General features: G+C 44.8%; 1 protein-coding gene across 1 annotated transcript in view; it reads right to left on the bottom strand.

The window, feature by feature from the left end:
- fkbp6 (FKBP prolyl isomerase 6) overlaps window positions 1–14943 on the bottom strand; it is a 74224-nt gene that overhangs the window by 13247 nt on the left and 46034 nt on the right. The window contains exons 4-8 of the mRNA XM_078547837.1: window positions 13942–14144; window positions 10646–10765; window positions 5525–5722; window positions 3988–4097; window positions 2713–2798 (exon numbers count right to left, since the gene is read on the bottom strand). Coding sequence (XP_078403963.1) covers window positions 2714–2798; window positions 3988–4097; window positions 5525–5722; window positions 10646–10765; window positions 13942–14144 — 716 coding nt within the window. The 3' untranslated portion in view covers window position 2713. The remainder of the gene's footprint in view (window positions 1–2712; window positions 2799–3987; window positions 4098–5524; window positions 5723–10645; window positions 10766–13941; window positions 14145–14943) is intronic.

Here is a 14943-nt window from a genome sequence, read left to right as displayed (position 1 = left end):
TTCAGTGCAGTGCCATGTTCTCAAGTCTCTGAAGTGGGGTTTGAACCCTACAACCTCCTGACTCAGAGGTGAGTGTGTGTTACCTCTGAGCCAAGCTTGACAACTTAATGGAGTCCTGTGGCTTAATGAACCCTTTTACTTTCCATAATATGACCTCAACTTAGGCTGAAGAGAGTGACTAAAGCCAAGATATGAGTGAAGGGTATACAACACAGCTATTTAACATAACCTCTCCTGTAAGCAATTAGAAAATTCACAAAAGGTGAAATGATGATTGGTATTAAGGCCCCAGGGACAGCATGCAGTGACTGACAGAGAAACACTTTGCATTTTATCCAAAACTGTCACTTCACACAAAAAACTGGGTTTACTGAATCCATCAAAACTGGCCAGGACAAACACACAATGCTGCTGAGAGGACTATCACGTGATGCAGTACTAGCGATGGTGCCAGGAGAGAGCACTGTGGTGGGCAGGGGCAGTGTGTGGGGAAAAACAGACAATGGCTGCCAGGGGGCACTGCAGATTTCTCTGGGCTGTCATTGATGTCAGTCAGTGTCATTCAGCGAGGCTCTGCCTGTTTATTAACGGTTAAAAAGATGAGTTAGGGCTTGTGGAATCACTAGCATATTAAGGGGCTGGATTGGAAAGGGGTATTGGGATAGGAAGCGGAAGGTGGTGATAAATGGAAAGAGATCTGTCTGCAGGGGAGGGCAGGCAGTGACTCGTGGAGTTCGATAGGGGCCAGTTTTGGGTCTCCTGCTGTGCACACAGAACTTGAGGACAGCTTTAAAGCTAAACGAGCCTCAAGTGAGAAAAAGAGAGAAAATCTTTCACTTCCCACACTGAGCAGTGGATGTGGGGAACAAACTGCAAACTAATTAAACAGTCAATTAAATGACCCCAAACAGGGAGATGGGGAGAGATTTGGAATAAGATTCGTATTGTTGCAACAGGCCAAGGCTGAATCAAATACACCATGGAACAAGATGGTCTTCGTTAAACTTGTGAAAGGATGGGAAGGGAAAGAGGCAAACAGAATGCTGTGTGAGGGCAATGGGCCAGTGCTCAACAGTGTGGATGTGAGGTTAGATAAAAATTCTAGAGCTGTTTTCAATTCCTCTTTGCATTTATAGGCTACTTACATGGATCTGTGCCTTGGCAAATTAAAATAAATGGGATAGAGTCCGTGATTGGAAACTGAGCAGTGAATGTGCTGATAATTTCCCTCTTCCTAAAGGGATCGCCAGAGCTCTGCATTCAGTGACCCACTCTGAACTGGTGAGAACCTGCTACTAAAGGGAAATGGAAGAGTGCCTAATGCTACAGCCATGCAGCTAACCTCACAGGCATAGTAACAGTGAGATTGCATTCACAAATGGAATGGGCAACGAGTGACAGGATCTAAAGCCTCCGGGTGATTATTTTGTAGATAGGTGTCTTATGTTACATCAGTGTTCATTGCGCTTTGATATTTCCAAAGAAATTGTTCAGTGATTATTTTTTTAGTTTTATATCTTACAGAAGCTTTTACATAAGAAAAACAAATCCCCTTTTAAATGCTTCTGGAGGACCCACTCTCTAGTTATGAACCTGAATTGAACAGAACTTCTTTGAGTGACAGCCCTGTGCCCACCAGTTCCACACCCTAATACAGTGACAGCCCTGTGCCCACCAGTTCCACACCCTAATATAGCGACAGCCCTGTGCCCACCAGTTCCACACCCTAATACAGTGACAGCCCTGTGCCCACCAGTTCTGTATCCTAAAATAGTGGCAGCCCCATACCCGCCAGTATTACACCTCAATTGCCAGGGTGCCTAATATAGCCCTCACATTTACTAGGAGGTGGTTCTCTGAAGAGTTATGGAACAAGGTTGGGCACAGCAGACAGAGCTTTACTTGACTGGAGAATTCTTAACATCAATATCCCTCACTTGGACACACACTAATATACATGTTTGATCTCCCTCCCATTCATGGTCACAAGAGCTGTGCACAGGGTCAGGCAACTACACTTAACAGACAAATCAGGCAGTCATTAACTGGCTCCACAGCAAACATTTCAAATTACTAGAGAAATCCTGGGATGGCATTAGGGAGCAACACTGGTGCTATCACCCAGAATAATGGAGGAGGAGATTCTGAAGCCACAGCCCTTCCGGCAGCAAACACTGTCCAGCCATCATGCTGGAAAATGCATGGTGTTAGGAAAGGATAGGCTGTGAGGCCTCCACTGTCAAATTGCCCACTGACACTCAATATCCAAAATAGTCATAGGAATCACTAGGCAAAAGACCAAAGAATCTAGTTCACCTTCTACCATTCTGGGACTTGTATGATAAAACTCTAATCGAGCTGTTAACTAATCATAGGAATCAATCTTGATCAATTTAGTCTACAACAGATCCAGGAGGGGAGGAAAAACCCAGTGATGGGGAGCTTTAGGAATCAGAGATTCAAAGTCACCTGCTGCTCTCAAGCACTCTACACTTACCACATGCCATGTCTCAGATTATTCACACCTTGTAACCCAATGATTGCTTAAGGGCCACAGACAAGTGTAAAATTGCAACACTCAGCACCTTGAAAACTGACAAAAAAACTCCTCCCTAGCAGAGACAGCTTAATAATGCCTTCGTGCCTCATTAAATGAAGCAGCACAGTGCTTTCTCCAAGCTACGGCTCACATCCACAAAGGAAGCAACTCACCTTAGTCTTTCACTGCTGCAGGTTCCCAGGCAGCAAACATCTTGCTACACATCTCCTTCTCCTTCAGGTTCCACTCTCGATAGCAGCTTGTGGAAGGGAAACCAAATAGACTGATTTACTAGTTAGAAGTTCCACACTTTTGTACACCATTTATATAAAATCCTCCCTCCCATTAGGCTGCCACTTCTCCAGAACATACAATTGCAGGCCCATTCCAGGCCCATCCCCACACCATTTTTAAGAAACTAATGCCACCATGACATTACCTGATGATGTGAGCGGGGTGACACACCAAGTTTCAGTCTCTGTACTCTCCGATTGGAGCAGTAAAGGGCCCAGAACAGAGTGTAACAGTCACAGAATGATACCCATGCCCAAACTGAGTCACAATATCCTGGACTCTAAAGCAGTCCTCAGCAGTTTAGGTTTCTCAACCAAGTTTTTAAACAATAGTGTGAACAGAATTACTGTGTACAACATGCAACTTCTACACTTTGTATTACTGTCCCTTATGTCAAAGCCCACTAACACCATCCAGTGCCAGAATTGGAGTACTGCAAGAATAAATAGCACATCACCCCATAGGTGCTCTGACTTAATATCACCATCACTGAATGATGCTCAGTGTGTTAATATTAGCACGCTTCAAAGTCTCACCAGCTGCTGGTTCCTCCAGCACATCAACTTCCAAAACATAGAGGACAAATTTCCATCAAAGGGTTTCAGGAACAGTGTTCGCTCATTCCCAGGGGCCCAGGGTCTCTGGCCTTCTGGCATTCACATTTTTATATAGAAAGCCAATGTCGCGTCCATTTAAATATTGAAATGTTAATGAATTAACCCCGAGATATTGCGCTGGAGACAATGACTGTCCCCTAGTCCCAGCAAGCCTGCCCCCAATCTGGAATTCAGAGGCTTACTGGGAGAACATCTTGTCATGGCAATGCTCTTAATACAACAATGGAATTAAAACAGTGATAAAAAACAAAAATAGTGCATTGTTCTTTTTAGAGTATAAAGAATGATCACCAATTAAAGGCCATTTTCTGGCTGTGTCCTCCTGACATGACTGGAAAACTTGTGCGCTGAAATGCAATCCCAGTAAGCGAGGTTCTCCCTCCAAGAGCAGTCAGAAAATGACCTCATCATTTGTAACATCCCATTATTTCAAACATGCAAATTATTTTTCCCACAAAGCAGCCAGCGGGTGAGAACAGACGTTATGTGTTACCAGATGCAGATCCCAGGGTTTCTGTGAGGTCGGACTCTGCTCACCTGTCCAGCTTCACTAGGGCACTGTTCACATCAGGGTTAAATGGCTCCAGTTTCTGTGCCCTCAGCAGAAAATCCTTGGATTTGTCGTATTCCAGCATCAGCATGCAGGCCTGGCAAAGAGCAGCACCACAAAGGAAGCTTGGTTAACCACGAAAAGGACTAGATGCACTCTCTCACACTCAGATCAGATACTCCCTTCAGCAAAATCGGGGAGGCGGTGGCATAGTGGTATTGTCACTAGCATTCCAGAGATCCAGGTTAATGTTCTGGGGGCCCAGGTTCGAATCCCAGATGGTGAAATTTGAATCCAATTTTTAAAAAATCTGGAATTAAAAGTCTGATGATAACCATAAAAATGTCCTTTAGGGAAGGAAATCTACTGTCCTTGCCTGGTCTGGCCTACATGTGACTCCAGACCCACAGTAGTGTGTGGTTGGCTCTTAAATGCTCTCTGAACAAGGGCAACTAGGGATGGGCAATAAATGCCAGCCTAGCCAGTGACATCCACATCCCATGAACAAATATATATTTTTTTAAATTTGCTCCCAGTACATGAGGAGAAGCCACACGGGAAACAAAGAATTCTCTCTGATTTGGGAGAGATTGTGAAACTTTATCTCTATATTCTTCTGGTGATAACTGGTGCTAATCTTTATACCACATGTACCTCACCCAGGCATCCACTCTTCACATGAGCCTAGTTAGCAAGGAGTGGGGGTGGTGTCACAGCTCATCCCTATCCAGACAGTCATTGGTTGTTTGGGGAAGAGCAAGTAACTTTGTGCCTATGGGTCCCAAAGCTCTCCTTCACTGGGATTTTTCTCACCTCTTATCTGGGTCCGTAATAGACTGATTGATTAGAACAACCAAGCTCTATCAATCACCAACTTCATTATGATTGCATCATACGACCACCAAGCTTCCTATGTATACTCCCCAACAGGAATCACTGGATCAAGAGCAGGAAATTTGGTGGATTCTTCCCAAGGCCAGCTAATGCAGCACAGCCGGAGAATTGAACCTGGGGCATGGTCCATAATACAATAAACATTGCATTCATTAACTGTCTCTGTGGGGAGCTGGCGCTCAAGCAGGACTCAAAAGTCACTCCCTGTAGCTTTGCTAAGGATTTTCAAATTGGCCCAGGTTGTAGGTTATGTGGGTCACCAAACATTCCTTGAAGCGTGCATGTAACAGCAGCCCTTTCTGCATTCCAGGGAAAACCCATCCAACATTTTCAACCAGCCTTAAAAATAGAGGACATCTCCCTGGGCAATCTCAATCTCCTTGGGCACTCTGTGGGAAGTTAGTGATGGACTGCTGCTGTGTACAATTCCAATGCCCTATCAAAGAGACACCAAGGCCTCGATGTGGGATCAATGCTTAATGCTGATCTGGGTGCCAGAAATTACCCCCAAACTAGTGGGGCATTTCTAGCATTTTCTGTTTTTATGCCAGAAATAGTTCTGCTCTGGAGCATGGAGATCCCTCGCCTCGAGCAGAATTCACAGCAGTTAAAAAACAAAAGCTTACTCACCTGGCCACACCTGAACAGTGCTTTGGGGTTCTTGCTTTCAATCTGTAGAGCTCTCTCCCCATAAACCAGAGCACGGCCTGGCGCATTCAGCTTCAGACTGACTAATGACAGGTTCAGGTACAGCAACAATTTGGAAGAGTAACTCTTCTGCTTCTGCTCCTCATCAGCTTCATGATGACGAGCAAACACCGATAGAGCCTAAAGAGAAATATTGAATATGTGGACAATGTGGGGCAAATTTGACTCTGTTGACTGCCATAGTAATTGTAGCAAACTTCATCCACTTTCCAATGGATGCAATAATATAGGTAAAAGACCCTTGAAGGAGATAATGAGACACAAATTTATTGATGAAAGAGGGAAAAAGAGGCTCGAGTTACATGACAGAATTCAAACAGAAAGCTTTAAGGAAAATTTCCACCTTTGCACTCTCACTGAGGAGACTCACCCAGGACACAGAAACGTAGGTCAAATTTTGGGACCCTGCAAGGACTTGGTTGCTAATGAGTGATCATGCACTCCCACACAGGGGCAAGACTAGGAGAGTTTGTACCTGTCTACTCACACCAATAGTTTCTGACAGCTTGTGCTGTACAGGAGATGGGCTGCAGGCCCTACTCAGTTAACATGAATTAGCAGCTATAGCACTGAATATTGGGGCTGAATGAAATAGAGGGCACAAAATGGACACTTTAAATCTCAGTATTCAAGCATTGTTTACGTGCCAACATTAACAATGCTTGAAGATTAGGTGCAACGAAAGGAAATTAGAAACTGCCAGAAACACAAGAGGACAGCAACATCAAAAAGAGAAAGACTGTTTAGATGTTTTGGGTGGGACAAACAAGGGGAGAAGACAAGAGGTAAGAGGCAGCAGTACAGAGGGAGTATTATTAATACAGACAACCAATGTCTTAATAGGCTATGTAAGGGCTGGTAACAAAACTGAATAGAGGTGAATGATAGCCAAAGATGTACAACCAGTTATTGTCTGCAAGTATCTCAGGAGCCTTAGACAAACTTGCACTATCAATATAGAAAGTCCATCAACATTGCCAGAAGAAAATGCTGCTCCTTACCCCCAATCTAATCAATAGTTCTTTTCAGGTTAACCTTTCAGCCTTGCGGACTCCTCCATCCTTGGGATTGAAGTTAATGTCACTCTGCACCATAAAACTTTGGGGAGAGGAAGGAGGAAGAACATATTCTACTATGTTTAGCCTGTTTTTCTTTCCCTTCCACCTAATGGGTCACCAGCACTCTAAGAATGATAAAGAACTTGTTGTGACAGAAATTGATTTTTTATCTACATTTAATTGTTTCACTTCTGCCGCTTGAATTAATATACAAGGGATTATCTCCCAAGGCTACAGACAGTGTTCTGTTTTATTTAACAGAAAAGCACTTAACCAGTTACGTATTAGATCTTCCTCAAGGTGCAAAGCTGTTTCAGGCCATACAATGGACATCTGAGGTGGTAACTGGCTAAGTGGGGATCAGTCCATACAATGGCTAACATTCTATACTATTGGCAAAGATACCCTACGTTGTACCATTAACATCAACTTATATTTATACGTAATAAAATGTCCAAAGCACTTCACGGGAGCATTATATAGCAAGATTTGACACAGCCACATGAGGGAAAATGACCAAACATTTGGTGAGCTGTAAGTTTTTAAAGGTGTCTGAAATGGAAGAAAAAGAGTCAGTGCGGTAGAAAGATTTAGCAAGGGAGTTCCAGAGCCAAGGACCAAGGCAGCTGAAGGCATGGCCACCAATGATGGAGCAATTAAAATTGGGAATACTCAAGGGACCAGGGTTAGAGAAGCACAGATATCTCAAGAGGGTTGTGGGCTGGAGGAGATTAGTGAGAGAGGGTGGTCATTAAGACAACTTGCTGCTTAGGTTGTTCTATTCAATTTGCATGGTCTACAGGTAGACCCAAGGTCACACAAAGGATAGGCCCTGAAAATGAAGGCAGCAGCTTGACTGACCATTATTTCAGGACTTTGAGAATGGGACAGGTCCTTAGATTGGCTGAACCCCTTCAATTTACACACGGATAAATTCCAAGATTTATTTAGATACGGAGCAGAAATGTACACTCAGTATGGGCAGAGGATGAGACACCTGCTTACAGAGTGACATTACACCCAAGAGAATACGTAATGCAAAAACCTGAAAACTGTGACACTTGCCCATAGTTGAAGCAAGATATGAAGTTCCTTATCGTCGAAGGGATGACCATCAGTCGCACCCCACATACAACCAACCCCAATCTCTACCAGCAGTTGGAGACTGAAAACTCAAATTTGCCAGATGAAAGAAAAGGATCAGAATTCCTAAAATACAAATACTCCATCCTGCATGTTCATCCGTAGGTAAGCAACAACAATTTGCATTTTTATAGCACATTTAAGATAGTAAAACAACCTAAGGCACTTGACAGGAGCATAATCAAATAAAGTTTGACACTCAGCCTCAGAGATATTAGGGCAGGTGGTCACCAATGTAGATTTCAAAGAGCATCTTAAAAGGGGGAGGTGTGGAGAGATTTGGTGAGGACATTTCAGTGCTTGGAACTGGACAGCTGAAGGTATGGCCATTAATGGTTGGATGAAGGAAATCGGGATGCAGACCAGGCCAGAATCGGAGACATACAAGGACTCTAGGAGGACTTGTTAGACTGGAGGAAGTTGCAGATAGTGGGGAGGTGGGGGCAAGGTGATGGAGGCATTTGAAAACTAGAAGGAGAAAATTCAAGTCATCGTTAGACATGGAGCCAATGTAGGCCAGTGAGCAAAGAATAGTGATGAGCAAACTGAACTTGGTGTAAGTTATGATATGTGCAGAGTTTTGGATAAGCTTAACTTAACAGAGCAGAACCACAGGGTAATGTACACCACCCCCAACCCAGCATCATAGGGTGATTTACAGTAACCCCCAGCCCAGCACCATAGGGTGATTTACAGTAACCCCCAGCCCAGCACCATAGGGTGATTTACAGTAACCCCCAGCCCAGCACCATAGGGTGATTTACAGTAACCCCCAGCCCAGCAGCATAGGGTGATTTACAGTAACCCCCAGCCCAGCACCATAGGGTGATTTACAGTAACCCCCAGCCCAGCAGCATAGGGTGATTTACACTACCTACCCCCAGCCCAGCACCATAGGGTGATTTACAGTAACCCCCAGCCCAGCAGCATAGGGTGATTTACACTACCTACCCCCAACCCAGCAGCATAGGGTGATTTACAGTAACCCCCAGCCCAGCAGCATAGGGTGATTTACAGTAACCCCCAGCCCAGCAGCATAGGGTGATTTACACTACCTACCCCCAACCCAGCAACATAGGGTGATTCACACCACCCCCAACCCAGCAGCATAGGGTGATTTACACTACCTACTCCCAACCCAGCAGCATAGGGTGATTTACACTACCTACTCCCAACCCAGCAACATAGGGTGATTTACAGTAACCCCAACCCAGCAGCATAGGGTGATTTACACCACCCCCAACCCAGCAGCATAGGGTGATTTACAGTAACCCCCAGCCCAACAGCATAGGGTGATTTACAGTAATCCCCAACCCAGCAGCATAGGGTGATTTACAGTAACTCCCAGCCCAGCAACATAGGGTGATTTACACCACCCTCAACCCAGCAGCATAGGGTGATTTACAGTAACCCCCAGCCCAACAGCATAGGGTGATTTACAGTAACCCCCAGCCCAACAGCATAGGGTGATTTACAGTAATCCCCAACCCAGCAGCATAGGGTGATTTACAGTAACCCCCAGCCCAGCAGCATAGGGTGATTTACAGTAACCCCCAACCCAGCAGCATAGGGTGATTTACACCACCCCCAACCCAGCAGCATAGGGTGATTTACAGTAACTCTCAGCCCAGCAGCATAGGGTGATTTACAGTAACTCTCAGCCCAGCAGCATAGGGTGATTTACAGTAATCCCCAACCCAGCAGCATAGGGTGATTTACAGTAACTCCCAGCCCAGCAACATAGGGTGATTTACACCACCCTCAACCCAGCAGCATAGGGTGATTTACAGTAACCCCCAGCCCAACAGCATAGGGTGATTTACAGTAACCCCCAGCCCAACAGCATAGGGTGATTTACAGTAATCCCCAACCCAGCAGCATAGGGTGATTTACAGTAACCCCCAGCCCAGCAGCATAGGGTGATTTACAGTAACCCCCAACCCAGCAGCATAGGGTGATTTACAGTAACTCTCAGCCCAGCAGCATAGGGTGATTTACACCACCCCCAACCCAGCAGCATAGGGTGATTTACAGTAACTCTCAGCCCAGCAGCATAGGGTGATTTACAGTAACTCTCAGCCCAGCAGCATAGGGTGATTTACAGTAACCCCCAGCCCAGCAGCATAGGGTGATTTACAGTAACCTCCAGCCCAGCAGCATAGGGTGATTTACAGTAACCCCCAGCCCAGCAGCATAGGGTGATTTACAGTAACCCCAGCAGCATAGGGTGATTTACAGTAACCCCCAGCCCAGCAGCATAGAGCGATTTACACTACCCCAACCCAGAAGTCAACTGCAGCACAGCCAAGACCACACAACTCAGGGACACACCAACCCTGTCAACTCCTGTAAATACTGGCACCCACAAGAACTCCACCTACCTCCCCTGCCACACTCCACTGTAAATATGCTAACAGCCACACAGATGAGAACATGCCCATCCACAGTAAATACTGACAAGCAGAAGAGAACCCCACCCTCTGTAAAACTAACACCCACACAGAGGGGAACCCCACCCTCTGTTAAAACTGATGTAAGAGAATGCTCTACCCCACCCCACTCCCATAAATACACACACACACACACACACACACACACAGGAACCCTTGACACCTGCTCCGCTCTGCTCCCCCACAACTCCCGGAAGTATTAACACACCCTGAGACGAATCCCCTGTAAATATTCGATGCCTAAGGACACCTATCCAATGCTGAGCAATACTATAATTACAGTCTCCTTTTTCATCCCATGGAATCCAGAAATTACTTCCCAGAGTTTCACAATGGATCCGTGGTACCAGTAAGCAGCCCCTCTCCTTCATTCACCCCTGCCCGTTTGGTACCTTCTTGTATTGGTCCTTTGCATCCTCGTACCGTTGCTGTTGGAAGAAATAGTTCCCAAACTCCCGCTCCGTATTTGCCACTTTCAGTAGCTTCTCCAATGGATAATTAATCTGCTCCTTCTAAAATGAAGAAACAAATGTCAAAACACCAGGAGCTATCAGGCCCTAACACACCAGCCCCACTCACCAACGCACTGTGGAACAAATACCTGCTCTATTTTTCACAAAGAGTAGAATTGCACCCGGATGTGTTTTCACACTGAACCCCTGGATGCCAAAGGTTGACCAAATTCATCAGATTCCTATATATTTTCAGTCTTTATTTTAAAAAAAAACTTATTTCTGTGGCTGTAAAGAGAGTCTCAACTACAGCACTACTTGCCTTTAAGTAGATGTAATTGTGTGTGTCCATGCGAGTGCTCCTCAGGTCATGACAATACTTTACAGAGGGCTCCCCTCAGTGCAGTTATTGTGTACACAATGGCTGAGTCAAGTGGCAGAGCTGTACACAATACAACAGAGCTAGATGAGTCAGAAATCAGGAAGCGTTGCTCGCTGTGGCTGAGGGTGGGTATGCTGGGAACAAATGGTGGGGGGTGCCTCACACAGTCTAGGAGCTTAGCCCAGTTTGATCACTACTCATGCAGCAACGTAGGGAGTAGGCTGTACTCTTGTTTCCTCTGTCAGTCTGCCCCATCACTCTCTGGGCAACAGGATTTCTAAAAGCTACCTGGTCCAGCAAAATTGCAAAGTCTCTTTCATTTTGTTTTCTCTCCTCACCACTCACTACCCACCCCCCCACCCTGCTGGGCTATGGTTTCATGACTACCCAGGTGCCCTTCTGTATTTTGCAACAGTGATCAGTCTCCAAGCATGAATGTGACAGGACATGGCAGAGGGTCGTATGACTGTAGGGGACATCACAATTGAGCCATCACCACCTCATTGCATTTCCACTTTCCATCAGTGGTGGCTGGACAGGAGATAGACGGGGCTGTTTGGCACATCAAAGCTGCTCTGCCAATTTGTATTTTTTTTAAATTAAAAATGAAAAATGCTGGAAAAGCTCAGCAGGTCTGGCAGCATCCGCGGAGAGAGAAATAGTGGCCGGGATTTTACGGCCCCATCGCGGGTGGGACCCGCTGTGGTCGAGGCGGCCTCCCAGCCAGATGTCCATTGACTTGCAGCGGGACGAGACTATCCTGGCGGCGGGCGGGTGTGGAAAATCCCGCTCAGAGTTAACGTTTTGAGTCTACGGGACTCTTCTTCAGAGATCATATTGGACTTGAAATGGTAACTCCATTTCTCTCTCCTCAGATGCTGCCAGACCTGCTGCGTTTTTCCAGCATTTTCTGTTTTTATTTCAGGCTTCTAGCATCTGCAGTATTTTGCTTTTATTTTTGTATTTTTTAAATCCCAATTTCACATCTCCATATCCTTTAATACTCTTACTTTACAAATACCCATCTTTCTTTAAAACATCTTAGTTGATTCTGTACCCCAAGCCTCTGGGGCTGTGTCCCACATTCTCACAACTTCAGCAACATTCTTTTTCTGGATTTGTTTGTAAACTAGCTCAGTTCTTATTTTAATATTTTGACCCCTTGGTCTAGATTCCCCTTCCAGAGGGAAAGAATTGTCTATTTACCCCATCAACTTTCTTCATTAATTAAACTGGTCAGTTTACTCAAATTGACCAATCTCCAGGTCCTAGTTTGAATTATCTCTCTCAATTTCACGCCTTCAGTGCAGTACGTTACCACAGTGCTGGGAGCACCCACCCGAGCTCCATTATTGCACTGTATTCCTGCAGCATGCTCCCAGAAATATTCCACAGAGATGCGTTTCACACAATGAGTAAAATTGTTTGCCATCTGAACTGGTTTCAGTGTTTAAAATCAGATTAAAGAAAGAGTGTTATAGTGCTTCAGTGATTTCAACCCAATCCTCTCACTTGACAATTACACACATGCAATCTGTAAAATTAATTAAACTATGAGCCAGTGTTCCCTGACTGATGAACACAAATAGCTTCCATCTGCTCTCACTCCCCAAAGCCCTATTTCTCAAAACCTCAATCCCAATATCACAGTTCTTTGACATTTCTCTGTACGAGAGACCTGCTGAAGAAACTGAGGAACTCCCATAATCTCCCTCTCCTAACTGGAGAAATATATCATCAGCTACTCAAGGCAAAACAGTGCTTTCGTTGTACAACATGGTTTTCTAATACTGTTAATGCATAGCTCATTAATATTCAGTAACAGAAATAATAATTCTACACATACAGGAATCTAATAAAGAACCCCCTGGGGTTCTGAGACTCCAGTTTCCAAACCCATACCCTAACACTGTCAGCTTATATATTAATGTATGTAGTCAGAACAGTACAGTAACATATTCTCAGGCTTTACAATGCACTAAGCGTTGTGTAAGGTTTTAAAAACATCGCAATGATGATACTGGAAAGGCTGCAGAAGAGGGGAACAGGACTGATTTCATGGGGTCAAATGAGCTAGGAGGAAAGATTAGAGGAGTTTGAATAGTACAGAGACATGACTCACTACGTGGTGTCATAAGTATATAAAGTATTAAAATCATACAGATGAGGTAAATCAAACAATTTATTTTTAAACCCAGAATATTCCATCAAGTTAAGAAATTAGGACAATCAAAAATTAAAAGGAATGGGGAAAGGGAATAAGTGTATAAATCTTTCAAAGGTTGATGCAATAGTAATGGGCTGAATGGCCTCCTACTGTATTGTGAAATTCTATGATAGTAGGATGACATGGGCAGACATCAGTAAACAGCAAATTCAAAGCCATCAAGGAAGGTTTCATGAATTATGTACCACCCAAGGTAGCAGATACAGAAACATAAGGATCATTCAAAATACAGTGAACTGCCATCATATTGTAGACAGATAGGCTTCAATGGGATGAATGGCCTTTTTAAACTTCCCGCTGGCCCTGCATTTAGTAAAACAAACACTGAGCTGGTCTTCTGATGTTCAGGTTCATACACCAATGAGGCAGCTAAGAACAGCTCTTTGAATTTCCTAGCTTGGCAATTTGGAAACTGAAGAAACCACTGAACAAGAAATGAAAGTACAAATAGAACAGAATTGTTTGGACTCCATAGGCCAGATTACTAATTCTTGTTTCCCACTCACAGTCCAGGGGGCAGCAGTTCTGATAACATTGACCCAATAGTAACGTGCACATTGTGTTGACAAGACCCTTACAGAGTAAAATGGATGTGGTACCAATTCTGCAATCAGCCAAGGCACCTACCTGTGATAGTATGAAGTATTCATCAGACTCCAAGGTGTCCAGAAAATGCAGGATCTCCAATTCAAACATGACGGTGGCATTTTCTGGGATCCGTGGGGGGCAGCCCATTGGCCCATACGCATACTGTGGCTTGAAAAGAAATCGGGAGAACTCACCCTTCCTCATTGTCAGTATTGCCAGTTCCATACCGGGCAGTGTGATATCTGAAAAACAGCAAGACCCCAGGACTTGGCAGAACACCTTTCAGTGAGAAGGAGGGGGTAGAAGATAAGCTGCAAGGCATTTTCACAATAACACCATTTCCCAGACAGATGGCAGACAAGTGGGGTCACCCACACTCTCCAGAAGACTCAGCAACATCTGGAACCTTCTCTGGATCGCACCATTCATCCATTTTGTCAGCAGTGCTTATGGCTCGTTCATAGCCCAGCTGTGCTAGCACATCACCTTTTCAACCCAGCACTAATGCTACACTTCTAATCTGTCACAGCGACAAGCGATGAACAGGAATGGAGATCGGATGTCAAAGTGCGGCACAAGTTCTGACAATCTTCCTCCGGTATGAAAAATCTCTGTTCATTAAGATGGGGATATCATTGATGCCTAGTGGAACATTATTCATTTCAGATGCAAAATTCAAACACTCCCAAGTCAAAGGGTTCAAACAGCACTATCAATAACTCCCCGGGCAGGTACTGCATGGGTATGATACCAAGTAAAGCTACCTCAATCCAGCTTTATCAAACATGCCCTGGTAAGATACAGCAGTGTAGCTGTATCAGCGCGACATTTCTCTGAGAGCTGCCAACTTGGTGCTAAGTCGGGGAGATTACATAACTTTATTTCACACAATGACCAACTCTGGACAGTTTTAGTTTACCAGTCTGGCCACTACTGCTCCTTGGGAAAAAGAAGCTCTCCTTCATTTCTGGAGGATCATTAGGCTCTGGATAGCCTGGCTTGCCTTATCACCCCAGATATCGCCAATGCATGTTCCTAACA

This window comes from Cetorhinus maximus, chromosome 9, assembly GCF_964194155.1.
Source record: "Cetorhinus maximus chromosome 9, sCetMax3.hap1.1, whole genome shotgun sequence".
Taxonomy (NCBI): domain Eukaryota; kingdom Metazoa; phylum Chordata; class Chondrichthyes; order Lamniformes; family Cetorhinidae; genus Cetorhinus; species Cetorhinus maximus.
Note: the sequence above shows the minus strand (reverse complement) of the source record. Positions and strands in the feature narration are given on the sequence as shown.